Raw genomic sequence first — 19,938 nt, 5'->3', positions numbered from 1 at the left:
TGTTGGAAGCAGCAGTTGGAGAAATAAACATACATTTAATTCAGGATAAGTTCTCAGTTCTTTGCTTAAAATTTCCTATTGCACTCTTCTCTGGACAACTGACTGTGTGGGTACTCTTGTTCAGTAAGAAATAAAGCTTATTTCAGTGTCTTTTTAAATACTTGTAATTTGAAAACAGATAAAATCAGGATACAGAAACTGAGTGGTTTAAGCCTCCTGCATCCTTAGTTATCATAATATAATTATCTTGTACTCTTGCTTGAGAGTCTGAACCATGTTACTAACAGTCAACAAATATCACCTGGGGATTCCTATATTCAGTGATGTGGTAACCTGCCAGGTGATAATAAATATCAGCATGTTTTATTGAATCCCTTCCATGAAAGCTTTCAACTGGCAAACCAGGGGCACAAAGTATCAAAAAAAAAACCCAAAAAACAACACAAAAAAAGCTAAATCTCACCAGTTTTTGTGTCCTAGACTGGACTAAACACACCAGACTGTGGCTAAAGAAAGTGTACTTCTCTGTGCTCCAAGCTACAATGAAATGCTTGGATCATTGCATTTATCTGATACTTCATCCTGGCAATTGCTGTCCACACTTTTGAAGAATGCAGTGCATGTCTAGCACTGAGCAAACAACTTAATATTGCTGCAAAAAGTTCAAGCACAGAAAGAAAAGGAGCAAAAGTTACAGGCAGCTTCCCCTTGCAGATTATCTGCATCCAAATGTTCAGTGACTTGGCAAGAAAAAAAGTGCTTTTAGCACAAATGTTCTAGGCCCATAATACCAATAAGTGTTACTAACAAAAAAAATTTACACTTACCTCATAGGTTCAGGTTTTTTACTTTGACAGTTTATTAGCAGTAGGTAGTCTTGAGGATCTTCTTGACCAGAGGAAGACTCCAGTGGGGGGATGTTAATAAGCTGATAAGGGGGAGGTAGGGAAGATTCTGCTTGCATGGAAGGCAGTGAAGTGTTGATGGGCAAGGGTAACTCAGTAGATGGTTGTAAAGAACTGACTGGTGGCTTCACAGCATCTGCAAACACAGAAGCAAAGCATTTTTTTTTAATAATGAAGGAGTTTTACAATGCTACAGAAAAAAAATCTTAACAGAGAATGAGGAGAAACAGGAGTTTTAATTAAAAACTCTAAAATCAGTGGATGTAAATCAGTGGATGTAAAATCATCTGCTTCAGAGTATTTGCATTTATGCATCAATCTTCATAATCAGTAATCAGTATTTTTGAAAACTAATCAATTTCTTAAGCATGCCTTGGAAACAGGTTATTCAATCTGTTTTTAGTCCCAGAAAGAATACAGATGCTGGCAGCTGCACTAACACAAATCTGATGTTTTAATCAAGAGCAGACAAAAGCCCATAGGTTATTACATGAGTATGGCAATGTAAGTCAGCACTTGCACTTGCTCATCCCTTTGTGACCAAGGTCACTTCAACATTTAAGATCAGTCACCAGCCAAGAACCAATATCCAAAAAGCAACAGAAAAAAGCTGCTTTTGCAATGGAAGTTCCCTTACAACCAGAAAAATCATGCGGAGGTACAACAGGAATCATGTTTCACTAAGCCCCCTCATTCCATACCCAAACTTTTTACATTAGTGCAATAAATGAAGTAGCTGTGGTTTGCTATTGTTTGGTTTTGTTGGATGTTTTTTTCAGAGGGGTGGGGCTGTCAAGAGAGGAGTGTTGTGGCTTTTATTTTAAATAACCTTGTCTTCATAATTCTTATCCACTTCCTATTCATGTACGTTCTGGAGTAACTTCTTTTTTCCTTCACAAATACATGTATCCTGACTATTAAATTATCTGGGAGACTGGAAAATATTGACACTGTTGAACATTAAACAACCATTTAACTTTTTCATTGCTTTAGTGATGCATTGACTAAGAACAACATAATTAAGCGAATTACTCCTCAATTATCAAGGCTCCCTTCTACTTGCAACTCATTGTACATTTCAATTTGCACATCCTAAGAATAGATGCTGATTATTAGCATTGTTTAAATGAACCTATTATTATGCAATGCAGACTCCTTCTGTTTGGCTTACAGGGCAGGTACGAACTACAAGGCAACTTCATCCAGTTTCTGTTTCTCAGCACTATCCTGAGAAGAACCACATGAGCAGACCAGAACAGAGCAATCCTGCTGCCAGTTCTAGGTACGAGTGGCTTAGACATGGAAATGGGAACAGCAGCACTTGCTTGGAACTCCCATGGCACTTATACAAGCTCAGAAATTAAATCTCACCACACCCATGTGGGTGGAAAAGCTGTATGAAAATTCCTCAACTTAACCTACCTGAAAAAGTAGGATAACCTACAAAAATGTTTTTATAAAAGGCTGTGCCTGAAGCATCCATCAAACTAGTTAGCTGAACAAAGGCAAAACCAGACTGCACCCAGTGATCACACACACAAAAATAAAATGGTTTACTTACTACATGCTAAAATATTAAAACATGAACAATTTTCTATTATTTAGGAACTTCAAGAGCTTGAAGGAGCTGATTTGAGGTACCTACTGATATTTCTTCATTCCCCTAATGCTGGGGTTCAGCAGCAGGAACAGAGAGGTACCTGAATGGACCTCCCAGGCATGCATTACTTGCTCCTGGAAAAGAGGTAGTGGGAGAAAGGACAAGTAGCTCTCTGTCCTATCCCCTCCAGAACTGAGGTATACAAGTAAACTTATGCACAAATAAGAGCAAAGAAGAAAGGTTTATGTCAGATACATATTCTTTGGCCACACTTCTAGAGATCCTCAAGGCCTTCAGTGCACCACAGTCACCACCTCTGTTCCTTGCCCCTGACTACACGACCTTCAAGTCATTAGATGTGCTTGGCATCAATTAAAAAAAAAAAAAAAAGAAATCCAACAGGATGTCCCTGCAACTTCCAGGGAAGATGGGTGTGTCAATCAGATGAGAGGCAGTCAGGAGAGCTCAGCAGGTATGCAGCAAGATGCATGCCTACATGAGGCTGGTGCATTTAAACAAACCTGGTGCTACCATGCACAGGAAGAATGACAAGACTCAAGGGTAACTTTCCAGGGAAAAATATAATCAAGCAGCTTGAAAGAGGACCAAGTTTGGAGAAAAGAAGAGTTACTTTCTTGGAGAAGTAGGAACACTGTGTGTGTGAGAGAGAAAGAAGTTACAAGCTGGCTATACTTGTAATTGGTGGAAGGAGGCAAGGTGGTGAAGACCATTAGGCTAAAGACACTGGCTCATTGCAGACAGACTGAGCAAAAGCACAAGGGAAGCCTTCCATGCTGTCCTAGCCTTGGGGGTTCTATAGCTTTGGGATCCACAGCCTATATTAACCAGGCTCTGACAAGCTTTTCCCTCAATTTTTCCAACCCCTTTTCAGTACATTTCTATTTTTTCACCTCTACCACCACCCTGCAGCAGTGAGCTCCAGACCTCATTAGGCTTGACATGAAAAAACATTTCCTTTTATTTTAAAAATTTATTCACTTCAGCTCCCATCTTCAGAGCAACAGTGAACAGTTGCCTCCTATTCATAAGCACCACTTTACACAACTTCTGTCCCAGCTTTAGTGAGTTGGTGCTGCTTCATTTTTCTTGGTATGGAAGTCCCTTTATCTCTTATCTGGTTTTCCTTTCACCTTCACACCTTCCCTAGCTCTGATTCCTTCCTGAGAAGGGAAACTATTGTATAAATGAAAAAAACTCTGAGAGACATCTTTTTGATTCATGGAGACATAATAATTTATCTGGTTCCTAGCCTGTTTCCCTTTTGATTGCTACAGAGTATTAAAGGCAATCCTGCCCAACTGTGCAGAAGGTTCATGCTCTCTTCTCTGAGCAAGGATCTGGAGCTCATTTATGTTAATGGATTATTGGGGATACTTTCCTTGCAATGAGTTCCCTCACTTATTTTGACACAGATACCACTTGGCAAAATCTCAGTCCTCCTACAGATCTTTTGTGGGCTTTTTGGTGTGGGGATTTAGTTGGGAATTTTTTTTTTCTTTTCTGCAGTGGATAGAGGACTGAAATTCTAACTTTCTGATCTGAAACTCATCCTCATAGCAAGCATTTTCTATGTGCTAAATAGCATAGGCTAATGCCTGATTTAAAGAGCAACTGAATTTAGTCTTACACTTCACTGCTGGGCTACCTCTTACATGCTGTGCATTGAAGTGATTACAAATTGGACCATGAAGAAAACAAAAATGGTCATGACTTTTATCACTGAGAAAATTAATAGTTTGCCAATCTGTAGCCTCTCAAATATTCTCTTTAGTCAGATACTTCAGAAGCTGATATGAAGGAATGAGATTCTCCCAGCAGCCAGTTAAGATTTCAAAGGGTACAATCATCAACTTGCTCTACTTTGGACTAGCAGATTTTTCGGGAAGGGGTCATCTGCACACCAAAGAGCACTCCAAGTCATTTGGTTTGTTCCCAGAGCTCAGACACTCGGACTGCTTTGAAATAACTGGGAGCTGGAAAAACAAAACATCCAGAATATTTGACATGCAAATGACTATAACAAGAATCCTATTTTGTTTTTATAATTCCTGCATTCAGTACAGCTAGAACAAGCAGCTTTCTCAAAACAGGGCAAGTGTTTAATCTTTTCTCAGTTGGTTTGTTGAAAGCAGCTACATTCATCATATTCAACAGAATTTCTACTTCTTTTCATGTAACCATTTTTGTATTTCCCCAATAAAATTATCACTAAAATTAATGAGTTAAAAAAGAACATTTTCTGAATGCAAAACAATAAAAGGTTCTTCATTTACTTTATTCCACCTGTTCATATATCTGTGCTTTATGAAAAATCCAGAAGTTCCAGGTGTGGGAGTTTGCATTTAGGGTTGGTTTTGTGTTTTGTTTCTTTAAATGAGAGCAAAAAGAAATTGTTTTCCACATTATAATACATAGTCTCTTGATATTCTAATTATGTAAATACTTGAAATGTTCTCATAATGAACACTGAAGCCTCATTACAGCAAGCATTTCTCTAAGTGTGAAAATTGCAATCAAAGTAAGAAAATGCATTCTTTGCAGATTGTAGGTAGAAAGACTAAAATAGAAAGGGGATTTTCCCATTGCAACAGTGAATCAGCAACAGATATGCAATCGTGTGATTCTTCTGAGATGTTTCATTAAATCCATTTACTATGATGCAGATGTTAACAGTAAAAGAACCAAAGGCCAACAAAAGATTAGAGCAAGAACCTTGGACAGAAATTTATAGAAACAACTGTAGAAGCTGTGACTTTAAAAAAATAAAAATTTTCAAGAAAAGAAGTTACTTTAAGGAATAAAGTCTGATAAGTTATTATCTATGCTGCTAATGTGATGAGATACATCCTGAAATGCACAAGTTTCCTCTAGTGTCAGCTTCTACATAGTTCCAAGTGAAATATCAAAGAACCAAAGGGCCACATGTGTGGATGTGCATGCACAGAGCACAAACATGTGTATGCTGATGTGCACAGACAGTGCCTCCTCAACTCAACAGATGTGAGCCAGATCCAGCCCAGAAGATTCATGGATACATTATTCTGGGTTTAGTTTTCAGCATATGTGATCAGCTTATACTCAATAAGTCTATGCAGCAAGTCTCCATTATGACCCTTTCTACAATAGCCAAACAAAATCCTTTAAAATGCTTTAATAAAAAGTTCCTTTACACCTTGTAAGTTTGTTTTCTCTAGTTTTAATATAATCTCAAAGCATCTCTCTTTGAAGATAACACCCTATTTAAAGAACACTAATGAAGAATTCAGCAGTTGCTCACTGTATATTATGCTCAGGACAACCCTCTCTCCTGCACCCAAACCAGAAACATGACTGTTTCAAGTTCGTATCTCATGCTGTTTCCAGTTTTCTGAGCTCACATCTAAGATCTGGTTGATACCTGCAGTTCATATGTAATTTTAAGCTGCACTTTTTGTTACCCATTTAAAATTTGAAAATGCCCAAAGCATTTCCACTTACAAGTTCTACCTCCTCTCCACCTGCAATTTTCTTTTGAAGACTAGTCATTCAAAATGGGGGGGGGGAGGTGGGTAAAAGCAACATCTGCAGCCTGTTCTCTCCATCTTCAGATGGTACACAAGCTGGGTGAGGCAGGAAAAACACTCAGTCCTGTTATAGACTACACTTCTGTATGTGCTTGTGAAGAGAAACAGCAAAAAACCCACCACATTAAAAAGTTTGGAGTTTTTTCTGCATTAAAATAGCCAAGAGCCCTCCTTGCAGAGCAGGCTGATCTAGCTGCACAGTGATTTTCCCCAGCTGGGGCTCCATCATGTTCTCTGGAACTATCATCACCTCTGTGCTGCAGAAGGGGTTTCAGTGCTCACTGAGTCCTTCACAGCACCTCATGCCTTCAGAACCAGCTATCTACACAACAGATTGCCAACCTACCCCCTCATAAACCCCTTAAGGCCTCAAAAAGGTGTTCAGCAAGAACCAGAGAAAATTAATTGCCTAGGATATTTTATTTTATTTCCAGGAAGAGTTTTTATCATATGCAGCTGGCTGCTCAAGATAATGACCCCAAACACTGAAGATTCCAACTGTACTCTTGATAATAAATTATATCTCTTAAAAAGATGATTTTTTTTTCTCATATACTTGTAAGGGAAGACTACTGCTCCAGATTTTGTGCTCTGCCCACCATCATCTCACTTCGCCACCCACCCTTTAGCCACATCATCTGAAGTCAGACCTCAATGTTTGCTGCCTTCTTTCTGCTTTGGATATCAGGCAATGACCACCTCATCTTTGCCTCTGCTCCTGTGCTGATGCTTCTTACTGCAGGCAGTATGTTCTCCATGGCAGAGCCTGTTTGCTCTTCCTTGCTTGTTCTACAAGCAGCACAGGGGCATCCTGATCTGATACGGAGATCTCCAATACAGCACAGTAGTGATAAGAAGAGGGGTAATGGTTTTAAGTTAGAGAAGAGTAGATTTAGATTGAGTATTAGGATCAAGTTCTTTACCATGAGGGTAATGGAATGATGGAACAGGTTGCCCAGGGGCTAGTTGAAGCCTCACCCCTGGACATATTCAAGTTGAGGTTTGACAAGGCTCTGAGCAACCTGATCTAGTTGCAGATGTCCCTGCTTACTACAGGGAGGTTGGACTAGATGAGCTTTAGAGGTACCTTCCAACCCAAATTATCCTGTGATTCTATGATGCCTGACCATTCAAGAGAATACAAGGGGTTAGGATGGGAAGGTAGAGTTCTGTTCTGTCCATCCTGTCAGTCACACTACACTCAAGCCATGATGAACCTACAGGGCACCTATTATCAGAACATGATTTAAAAAAATTATCTGAAAGTAATTTTACAGTTCAAAATGAGGGGCACAAGAGGCATACACTAGACAGCAGCTGCCTGGACAGAAATCCTGCAAACTTCCAAGTGTCGTGTGTGAAGACAGCTGTAACTCTTTCAAAGTATAGTCCTTATGATGACAGAAGCTTTCTACAGAACATGTAATTATTTGTGTAAATAAACATCAATGTTCTGTGCTTCTCTTTTTCTTTTCTTCTTTACTTGGTTATTTCTTCTGATTTACTTTGTTATTGCTATCTTTATTCAAATGAATACATGCAAGTAACACGTTTGCATATAGTAAGATGATTTCCTCCTTCCCTTGCTCTGCTAAGCACGCAATTCACTAAATCACCAAAACATGGAGCTGGATCACGTATAAAACATTCCTCACAGATGCCTACTGAATTCTAGGGAAAGCTTTTCACAGCCTGTGCTTAAAAATCCTGAAAACATTTTTCTTTATCCTTACATTGCTCACAAAAAAGAAAAAAATTACTTCTTGCTTCAGATAACCACTGATCCATGTCCTGCTTACCACAGCTTTTTATTCTTTGAAAGTCAGCTCTTCTCAGTTATTTCTTCCTAGAAAAACCAAATCCTTCAACCGTCCTCCTCACTGATCACTTCTAAAAATCCATTTCTTCTATTTCTACTACTCTTTAAACATTTACCCTCACCTTTCTTGAAGCTGAGATCACAGCACTTTGACTCAGGTCTCCACAGCACCAGGCAGAGTAGAAAAGTCATTTTCCATGTCCACTTAGTCTCTCCATCCCAGAATGTCTCTCATTGGCATTCAAAAGTGCACAAAACACTGGCAACACATTTTTGCTTATAGTTACATTTTAACCTCTAAATGACCCATTATATTATGACCTTACAGGGAAAATATTAATGTTAAATGTGCAGTATGAAACTCAGTGGTAAACCCAGCCCTCATGCTCACATGTAGCTCTCCAAACCTTCACATGTGCATTTTAAAAACACAAGATGCTACAGAAGCAAACAACCTACAGCTTCCATTTGAAAACAAGAAGTATTAGCTGAAGAAAAAAGTACCCAGAAAATTCTGTACAAGTGTAGGATTACTGAGCTTATTTAAGAAATAAAATATTTCCTTCATGCTTCCATCTTTTATAAAAGACCTAAATCACTGTAAACCCTTCCTTAAAAGGAAGTCTTGATACAAAGCCACATAATGCAACTGGACTGTAATCATTACAGATCACAATATAATGTGATGCAATCAGAAAGCTGAAGACCAAATGGCTTGTAAATATGACTAAAGAACATGTATCTACTCAGTCCAAATACAAATGTAACATTGCAAATCTGCAGAATGAGCAGATTTCACATGTATAAATCAATTGCTAGTTGGAAGACCACAATAAAGCATTACAGATAGAAATTATTGTGAGGACTCATTTTTAAGAGAAGGAGTAAAAGAGAACACAAACTTCACATCATAGGAATTCCTGAGTCTTCATTAATTATGGAAGGAGCCACTCAGAGTTAGTCTGACGTGATCTTTACTTTTTTGGTCTCTCCATGGTTATGATTAACTCACCCTCACTCCTTCCAACATCATAACAACAACTCCACATTTGTTTTCTAATACCATTAACCACCATCATCTCTTAATTCTTTTCTTTATAAATCCAAAGAGACAACTGGGCTGGGCTTCCAAGCAATAAGAGCAAGGCCAGTGGTGACTGCAGTCCTTGATCTAGCAAAGGATGTCAAAAACTGTCCTCTCATTAAAAAGGCCCTTAACCAGTCTGGCAAGAGACATTTTGTTCAGCTTCAAAGAAAACTCTCTTCCAATTCCAAAGCCTAAAGGGAAGGTTGGTTACATCTAATGCTATCTATTTTTTGTTACTGACATACTACAACAATAGGCTTTTTTATTGCTTTCTGCCAACATCACCTCATCTTTAACCTTCCAAAACAAATTGCAGGTTAACACATTTTTCATGAAGTACATTTAAGACTTGCTCTTCCATTCCAAGATTTATCTTGTAAAAATAAGAACTTGGCAATAAAGAGACACTCAGCAACTGATTTTCGTGTTTTTTCCCTCAATGCATTGCAAGACATTAATAAACCCATAAAACAGCACTGTCAAATTTCAGTTAAGGAAAGTAAAGGTGCTGGGATGAGTCAGACAAAGCTGAAATGCCTACAGAGAAACAGACAATGAGAATATAATTGGGTTAAGTTACTGATACAAGTGACTGAAGCAAAAACCAGTTTTGGTCCAAAAGGTCTGTGAGGGTTTAGTTATCTCCCTCTGCATTCATAGCAGGTTTCATCTTCACTTCAACAGAAGACCTAACATCAACAGAAGATGTCATGGCAACAGAAAATTAAGGATTAGCAACACACCAGCTCTCAGCAAGCAAAGGCCTTGTGTCCTCAGGGGGACCATACCCCTCCTTTCCACACAGACATGTGCTCCTTTGTGTCTCACATGCACAAGAGCTGCCATGTAGACACATTTTCTCCTGATATCCCAGATTCCCAGCTTTTCCCCAGAACCAGTGATTTCTGAGAGCCTCCAGCTGCAGGGGTGCACGAGTGCATTATCCACTGAAAACAACCCCCTGCCTACCTCGCTCCCATCCATAACAGATTCCTGGCAGACTGAATGCTGCATCCCATGGCCATCACTCTTAGAAGCATGCTGTGGGTCTTAGCTACATTCAGAATGTCATAAAAATATGCTGGAACTGTCAAAACATGTACCCTAAATTTGCTATTAGAGTGGTAGTTCCTGGATGAAACTTTTGTGACAAAGTTTTCGTTCAAAACTGCAATAAGGAGAAAAAAAGGGTCCCTCTTCAGAAAGCAACAACATTTCCCAGTCATTTTTGAAGATTAGAAGATATGCAAGCCTTATTTTTCTCCACCTCCCTTAATTCACAACCCTATAAAACTCAGGGATTTAATTCTAGCCCCTCCAGTTAGGCATGCTTTATTAATAACCCTCTTACTGCTCCTGTTTAATCTTTTCTTGGGACTGTGCACAGAGCTACAGCAAGTCATGCAACCTACAAATCTCCACAAGGAATGTAGGAAAAGTAAATAAATTAATAAGGATGGATTCAGGATAAGCAATGGCCACAAGGTATTAGTAGGGATTAAACACACCACCCTGTTTCTTACAAGCTATTTTCACACAATGTCTATTTTGGTAGGATTAGAGCTGGATAGCAGAGAACTCCAAGGTATTTTGTTTGTTTGTTTCAATCGGCAGGGGGTGGATATAGATTTTTATTTTTTCCCAACTTGCAAAGCAGTTGGAAATGGTAATATTAGAAACCTGACATTTTGCACTCATTCCTGCTTGCATAACCGTAATGTTTTTATACTAAATAGGATTCCTTTGATGATGCTCATCTTCTGTTTTGCATTATTTAAAGATTTTTCCTATACTCTGAAGACCTAACATCATGAAAAACAGAAAAGCATCATCCAAGTTCTACAGAACAATTAATCTGTAACAAATTCTTAGTATGTCCCTCTGTTTGGCTTGCTTTTTTTTCAGAGTAACAAGGAAGTTTCATAGCCAATGCATACAACTTTTAAAACATATGCCAGCTAAAGAAAGCAATCTGATCTTTGAAACATTCATTGCATGTAGGCATCAAACGTTCTCAGAAAAAAGCAACAGAACTTACCCTCATCTGTAGGGTTGAACCCACAGATATCACAGATACATCGAACCCACTTATTCATCTCCTCCTCGCTGTCTGCTACCAAATAGAAAACTCTGTCTATAGTGTTGATATCAAAAATATAACTGTTTTCAAACTCTTTTTTGTTGAACGTTAATCCAGCATCCACTTGCTGACACAAATTTAAGTCAATAATACGGATAGGCTTCTTGGCATGGTCATTTTTGTAGTATTCCAATACATCTGGATCTCCTGTTAAGCGGCCGCTGCGAAGCACAAACCATCTCCTCTTCCATGCCTGAAAATTGGAGAGAGAAAAGGGAGAAAAATTAGAAGAAATCATACTTTAAGAATACTATCTGTTATTTATTGTTTCAACCTGGGTTGAGCAAATAAGTAGCTCTGTTGTAACTCCAAGAGTTTACACACCAGTTACCTACATTTAACACCATCTGTTAATGTACAGTTACAGCAATGGACTAGAGGATTAGTGAATTTGTATTTTACAGTTCATTTCTTCTATATTTGGCTTTTTTTTTCTAAGAAGGGGGCATATAATTTAATTACTATTTACAAAATAAGTTAGGATTGATTCAGTAAAGAAAAGGGGAGGAGACTGGGAGAGGAAAAAACCAACAAACACAAAAAGCTTCCAAAGGAAGCTGACACAGGCATGAGGAAGACAAAAAAAAAAATTATATATATTTTTACAGGCTCTGTAGTGTCTTGTTTACAGTATCTGCTGCTTTGGGAAGATACACTTTAACTCTGAATTTTTCACTGATATTCAACAATCAGTAACCTGTACTAAAGAAGAGATAAGACTCACACTGTATGCTTGCCTCCATGCTGTGAGAACTCTGCACTAAGAACCTAGTAATATTTCTACAATAGTACTTGTTAAAGAAATTATTCTCTAGAATCTCTGTCTACAGAAATATATTATCTCTACCAGCAATACAGAATTCTATGTTGTAAGCTTCTTTATGTGCACAAATCCCAGGATAATGGGAAAGTAGAAGAAACTTGACACGATGCCATTGCCCACTAGAAGAACTGCACTGCATTCACAGTGACAAACCTAAAAGTAGAGCCTGGATACAGCAGGGACCCATCTCTGGTTTGTCCAGTTGTTTTTACATTTTTCTGCAAAGCTGAAGACCAAGGCAAACCAATGCAGTGATATACTGCAGACTCATACTATGCCCCAAGGCACCTCATTTAAAGCTTCTTTAAGTTTTTCAAAGGAGGTTGCCAGCAAGCCATGTGGAAGGAAAGAAATAATAGATTAAATAAAAAATAAAACAATTCAGTGAGTTGTCCTTTAGGGCAGTTTAGCACAGTCAGATTAGCAAGTCATGGCTGCATGCTAACCAAGGAAAGGACTTAAATCAGCAAGGATGGTCCCAGATGTCAAGACTGAGACCAAGAGTTTCTTACTAAGCATAAGGAAAAGATTCAGACCCATTTTCTCAAGGCACCAGAGTGTTTCCATTTCATTTCTATGTAGCTGTTATAGGGGAGGGAGGACATAAAGGACAAAGAGCAAGAACAGCACTGCCATCTTCCAGCTCCCATCTAGTGCTGTCAGTGTTGCAGGAGACTCACAAACCCCTCATTGTCAAGAGGGAAATGCCTTTTTTGGGTATGAAGCTTAGAAAATGATTCTGGAAAGATAATACAGAAAACAGGAGAAAGGAAAAAATGGCAAACAGCTCAAATAAGGCTTTTGATCCATTCTCTAACTACCAAGACTCTAAAAGTTATTTGAATTTAAGATAACTTTGAGACTTTCTAAAGCAAGCACATTTATTATAGTTGTGTATACAGCATCTGTCTTTATGTGCTGACCTGTGTGAATCAAGCCAAGGTCTCAAGACACTATTTCCATGACAGCACTAAATTTAACTGGGTAAAAGATGTAACAGATGAAAGATTTCAAATGTGAGCACCTTTTGGCTGTTAAGCACTGTTTAAAAGTGATCCAAAACTGGCAAAGTTTGTTTTGTTTCCTGTTTCCAAATCAAGTGACAAGTTAGGTGCTGGGATAACAGGAAGTTTCAGTATGGGAATCTCTCTCTCCAGATAAGGTTGACCACAGATAAATATTACAAGCAAAACAGCAAAACTCTCTTCAGAAAGTAGCTTTATCTTTAACCTCAGCCTTTCGACATTCAGATTAAATTTCCAAAGCTTAAGTCAGGAGGAAACAGATATAGAAGAGTGATAAGGGCACTGTGCATTTTGTCTCATGGTTTGTGTAACAAACAAACAGAACAACAACAAAAATTCAACACTGTGTCAACCCAGCATGGCTCTTCTAGAAGTTCATTTATAGTACTGAGTTAACAAGTGAAAGGTTCTTAGCAATCCTGATAATCTCTGTTGAGCATTAATGAGTAAGTAGGACTTAAAATTCAGAAAATCAACCAGCTAAACAGAATTTGCCTTCAGTCCTTTGGGCTACAAAATAGGAACTACAAAGTACTCAAAACACTGACTTTAGCTACCAGCACCTGCTACTATTTTTGAGGAGTTTTCACATAGTGCATATGTGAATGTTTATTTCAGTCTCATGAGTCACAGTCACTGAAACTGGCACAGATTATATTCAAAAACAAAAGCAATTCCATAAACTACACACTAATAAGGCAGATACAAAGGTTCTCTGGATTACAGTACAAAGCACAATTTAGCAGCAGAATAAAGCTCAACGCTAGACAAGTGAACTGACATCAGCACCCTTGCTAATCATAGTACAAAAGTGCCTCTATATTTTGTCAAAGTGCAAAATGAGCCCACATAAATCACTCTTTGTTATATGAAAATATCTGGGATTCTTAAAGCTTGATCTATTTTTAACATTTCAGTATTTGTCATTGTGCTGCCTCAGTGAAGTACAGAATACTTGTATCTGTAAGGAAGACAGCTTCTTCAGTAATGGCTTTCCAGAAAGAAATCTCTGAAAGAGAGCTTGCATATGTGCTAGTATGTATTTACACAAATTTAATATTTTCTAATTTTTTTAACCCCTTCGGATGTTCTTGTTTGAAAATTTTGCATCTACTTTTACAGAGAACGTTATTTACCATCTCTCATAATCACCAAAAATGGTGTAACTGGTTTAAATCACAGAAGAATTACACATACTAATTATCTGTCACATTACTATCAGCCATGCATGATCAAACATTGGGTTTCTGTGCTAAAGGTCAACTGTATAAAGTTTGAGAAGTCAAATAAATAGCCAGGTAAACATTTTGTTCCAATACCAATATAAGTTAATTCTGGAAAGATACTTGAGCAAATAGAGAAAAGATGAGGGTTTTCTAATGAAACATTTTTTTGTATACCTAAAGCATGTTATTAATAAATTGGGTTTTAAAAATAGAATTTATAAATATATATCTAGTTACAAAATACTGCAAGTAGATCAACTATCTCATTCAAAAGTAATTCATTCCTTTCAAAAGTGTAGCATAGCAAATGTTATGGGAATCAGTTAACCCAAAGCCTGTGTAGGCTTTGTAAATTATTACAAAACAAGGTTTAATGAGGTTTTCTGCTTTTGTTTCAGACTAAGAAAGGCCTTGTGTGCCTCTCAGCTTGTTTTCTCCTTTGGGCTGCAAAGCATATCAGCTGGCCTAACATAGAACAGCACCCTGCTTGCCAAACATTGTCCTGTTTGTATCATGAGACCATCGTATCATGAGACCCTCATAACTACAGAAACAACCTTGTTTGCTTGGTTTTGACGTAGTCTAAAATGTGACAAGCTGCTCACCCACAAAGCCTCAAACGACCAAAGAACAGTGGAATTCTGTGTTTTCCATGCAGCGTTTTAAGCAGGTTACAAAGCAGAACGAAGAAATTCTTGCCATTAGTTTTTCCACTCACATATATGCAAACTGCTGATTCAAAAGCACATGAACCAGCTAAGAAATTGGCAGAACCCATTCTTCAGAACTGCTGGGGTTTGGTTTGGCATTGGGGTTTTTTTCTAAAAGACTGCAGGCTAAACCTATATGGAATATACAGGATTTACAGCATCATCTCCATCTCTGTCGAAGAAGTTGTATCCATATCTCCCTTAATCTTTACATTTATGGATTCCCACCCCTCCACTCCATCCTACTTATTCAAGATGTATCTCATTCAGCTCCTGGCTGTAATTGAAAGATGTAGGAAATAGGGGAGGTATGCACAAACAGAGAAGGAAAGGAGAGAGGAATGGGCAGGAAAAAGGAGATGGTTTACATTTGTATTTTAAAAAGCGTTTAACCTTCCATTTGGAAGATCAAGCTGTTGTTGGAGGAGGCCAAAATAATTCCATGAAATGCTTAAATAAAAGCTTAGAAATATCAAATTGAAGATGGCTTTTTCTGGTGATTTTTTTTTTACAGCATTTGCTCTCATGTGGTCAGGTAACTCTACTTGCTGATAAATGGGTCAATTGTCCTTCTTTGGTTTGCTAAATACTATTACCCATAACCCTCAATTCATTTAAAGCTGATTTTCCTCTTCTAGCACATTTACCTCCTTTTATCTCTTGCGTAGTGTCTAGTCAAAAACGCCTCCAAAACCACTGAGCACTGGCTAAGCCAAACAGGGCATCTCTTGCATTCTACTCCAGTAATGCTACTATTAAATCTTTTCCCTGTGTATGACCAATAGGTCCAGCAATAAAATTACAAATCTCAGGCCTTCCTTCTCATCTCTCAAGTGTGCAGACATCTGTGCTTAGGTTTTTCTCTCTGTTATTAGTGCACTATTTGCCATCCTCCTTTCCCAGAGAAGTCAACTAAGACTTGGAAGAAAGAAATAACTTACCCAAGAGCACGGGGAAGGATCCAAAAGAATATTTGATGCTTTACATAAGACAAAAAAATTCAAAGCTCAAAAAAATCTTAAAAATTAAATAGAAGACATGCAGAGCGTGACCCAGAGAAAAGTACATGAAAAAAGGGATTGCCCAAGGTCACTTGTGAAGGCACTTCTGGACATAAAAGTCCTGAGTCTACTGTTGAGGCCTTTTCACATGTCTTCTGGGATCAAGATTTAACTTTCTTGATGCATTTTGTTCTATTTATTTCACCTATCCCTCTCCCTTTACTTTTTCCCAGCTCAAATGCTAATCAATACTGAAATTGCTACATGTCTTTGAGAAGCAACTGGAAGGAGGCTCAGCAATCCTTTTTAACTCCACATTTCTAGTGCTCACGTGTTCTCTTCATTGTAGGAGACAAATAACACCTCTGGCACAGCTGCACTGACTCATGGGTTAGACCCCTGTGCTCTGCATCCCCTTAGAAGCTCAAATGAGATAAAAATAAAGTGTTCCTTCACACTAAGCTTCTTTTAAAATCCTGTTTGTGGTAGGTGTAGTCTAGTGACAACTGCCACTGATGAGCTTCATCCCACCAGGCACGTATCTGGGGAGACTGCCGGGAAGTAGCTAAAAGAGGTCACGTTAGGTAACAGCACTTCAATTGCTGAAATTTATTTATTTCTCCTGCTACTCCTCCTGCTTGCAGAACTAATGGGGTGAAATTTCAAAATACCCATGGAGGTTTTCCTTAAGAAGTTAATACTTGTACATTCACACAAGGAAATAAATTAAGCAGTGTTTTTCAGAAAGCATTTTCTGGAAATCTTTTCAATCCTATCAGAAACACCAGAATTGAAGAATATGTAACTCCAAGTTACTACTGAAAACCCCTGTCTTATACCTACTGGAAACTGCCATCCTCTTCCCTAAAAATTATGGCCCATTTTTAATTTGGAAATGGAAGACAGGACAACTAAACTGAGCACAGCAAAATATGTTTCAGGTGTTAATTTTAATGGCAGAAACTATTTCTAAGATTCGGGAATAGCACAAGCATTGTACTTTTAGTAGGATTAAATACTTAAAAGTATAAACAGATTGCTGCAAAATAAACATACGTGATACGAGGTAAACACTGAACACATTGACTTTCTTTAAATACTTAAGACTTGTTTTCCAGGAAGCACCATCTTTTCTCACTGAGCAAAATAAGGAAAAAACATTCTCGGTGGAAGTTTCCACTCTCCTGGCCATCATCCTGATCGTCTGTTCCAAATACACACAAGGCCAAAATTTCCTGTTTTCAAACTATTGTCACCATTTCTAGTCTTGTGCTGTCGATTCTAACTTTAGCTTGTTAAATAAACAAAAGAAAGCACTGAAAATACAGTAAAACAATACTTCCACACAGGTTTACTGTAAGCACTGTTTTATAACTGGTATTTCAGCACGTGAATTACCCTCCCAGCATTACACTGCTAATTAAAGCATAAAAAAGGCACAAAATACAAATCAGACAAAGTAGCACTAGCAGCTGCTTTGTTTTTGTGAATCCAAAACTGGGTATTTTCACACTTCTTTCCATTTGACAGAGGGGTATTTTGTTGTTCTGGTTTTTTTTTAAAGCCTTCTGCCTGTTCGCAGTATAGATGTGCACCCAGGTCAGGATCACCTAATTGACATTAAACTGATCCTCATTACGACTGGTAGTATCATCACTTCAATAAATACTTTCCTGTAGTATGTCAGATTTTTTCTAATCCTAAACACAAAGTCCTCTTTCCATGCTCCTACACAGCAGGGAATTATCAGCATCTCTTCACTGAAGAGCAACCAACTCAGAGTTCTACAGAGCAATAAATCATCTACAGCAGAGCCAGGACCTAAGTCCTCATTCCATCATCTCCAAGCTAGAACCAGTGACCAGGTCATCCCTCTCTCTTCCTGTATCATCTTCACCACTTCCTGTTACTATAAATATTCTGTCATTTCTGATCACTTGCAAATTTACCTTTTCACATTTCTGGTTGTTCTGCCCCACACAACTCACTCTGCATGGCTAAAACCTAACTCCCCAAAAGTTTTCCCATATTCCCCATCACAGATATTAGCTTTGCCATCTCACTGCTTTGCCAGTAATGAAATCATAACACTTGTCATGGCATGATTATTGTAACTGCATAAGGAGAAGTGTATCTGCTGCAGGTCCCTTGACACATCTACATGGTCTTTAGTTCGCTGCCCTGTTTCTCTGAAAAGGTCCAATATTTGGTCTTCTCCTGATCACAAGCACATTCTGATGTCCCTCTACTCTCTCCCATATCCATCCTATTTAAAATAACATTGTCAGGACAATCTCTTTCTCTCACTCATCATCTTCTTATTTTCAAGTTCTCCATCTTTTAACGACTTGATTGCAATTGAGACTTGACATTTTTAGGCTTTTTCTTAGGAAAGTCAATGCACTTACTTGACTCTCTCTGTCCTGCAAGTCACCTTGCCCTACCACCAATTGCTTCACTTTTCCTTCTCTCCCCCATTTCAACCTCTGAAGTCTCAGTGAATGAATGAGCAGGGGCATGACAACTCCTTCCTCTAGATTCCTCCTAAAGATCAGCCTGTTTGATAGCACTTACAATCACCCAACCAAATTACAATTTGGCTTTGCATCAGATGGATTTTCTAAAAAAGTAATGGGTTTGTGTATTCATCATACAAAGGTTTGTTTGTTTGTTTTTTTAAAGCTGCTTCAGCCTTTTCACCAGCTCTTAATTAGAAATCACTTCCCCCCACAAGTCTTAATCTACAAAAGCAAAACATTCAGGGTAGGTTAGGTTCTACCTTTTTTTTTTTTTTGGTTTTAACTGCCTGTGTTACTAATCTCAAGAATTACTGTAGTGCTGACAAGACCCCCTTAACAAAACAATTCAGAGAAGACACCAGCTGTGCTGTTTGAGTCGAGTTCCACTATTGTGAGCTCATGGGTGTACATTGTCACAAGTGGCCTGAGAGCAATGCACAGAAAAATAAAAAGCTGGATTTACTGTCTTAGTAAATCCTAACCTGAAAGGTCAAGCCTACACTCCATTGATATCAACAGCTGCTTTTCCTCTGATGATTGAAGGTGAAATGCTTCACAGACATACTTCTATCTATTCATTCCTCATTTCCTAGGAGGGAAAGTCATTTAGAAGTGGTGTTTGTATCAATCTGAAAAATCCCCATTTTTCCAAAGCACAAACTCTGTGCTTCTCGTAATATTTTGCACAGATTCAGGTTTTGTTTGTTTTGTTGGGATTTTTTTCCCACTTCTTACTTGCCTGTGTAGGTACCCGTCCTCATCATCCATGAAAGGCTTATACACAAGGAGAAGCAAGAAAATGGAACTATGTAAAAACATGCAATTCCTGACACTATTTTGTATCTTTTAAATGACATTTCAGTTTTAACAAACATGTAACACATGCTTCACTGTTACATGTATGGATCCCTTAAGCATGCTCATGCTGAATATGAAACAGATTTCTGCAGATGACAGACCAGGAGCTCTGCATGCCTGCTCTTCAACAGAGTATTCTTAAGCTTCCATACTGCATTTTCTGCTTCCCATTAAAGAAAGCTCTGTTTGAGCTACAGAAGCAACAGTTTCTTCAGTTTCAATAGGGAACAATCAATTAAGGGAGATTTAGTAATAAAACAAGGAGGATGGTGCAAATAAACCCCATAATTTCTACAGATTGTCTTGCCTGGTGTAACCTACTAGTTCTATATATAATGAAAAAAGCTCCTACATATCAATTAACACACATGGAACAGTCTCCAAAATAAATTCCTGGCAATGTTTTAAATAATCCCTAGAAATTAGATTTAGGATATGTTGATGCTCCCTCCTCACCCATTACTTGTGAGAGCCAGGCTGTACACTAGCTGACATTTTTGCAAATGAAGGATTTGTAGGAGTCAGCAACCATCACTGCAATGAAAGGACTGATATGTACTGAAGCCTCTTTACTCAAACACACTGAAGGGAAAGCTAAAGTAAATCTATTGTTCTGCCAAGGTATTAGAGGGAGAATTAGC

The 19,938-nt window shown here is 38.2% G+C and overlaps 1 protein-coding gene across 1 annotated transcript in view; it reads right to left on the bottom strand.

The window, feature by feature from the left end:
• GAB1 (GRB2 associated binding protein 1) overlaps positions 1-19,938 on the bottom strand; it is a 94,617-nt gene that overhangs the window by 28,734 nt on the left and 45,945 nt on the right. Inside the window, 2 exon segments of the mRNA XM_030450757.1 lie at positions 828-1,041; positions 11,034-11,328. Of these exon segments, the coding sequence (XP_030306617.1) occupies positions 828-1,041; positions 11,034-11,328 (509 nt within the window).

The sequence above is a fragment of the Calypte anna genome, chromosome 4B, assembly GCF_003957555.1.
Source record: "Calypte anna isolate BGI_N300 chromosome 4B, bCalAnn1_v1.p, whole genome shotgun sequence".
In the NCBI taxonomy this organism is placed as follows: domain Eukaryota; kingdom Metazoa; phylum Chordata; class Aves; order Apodiformes; family Trochilidae; genus Calypte; species Calypte anna.
This window is presented reverse-complemented; position numbering and strand designations above follow the sequence as displayed.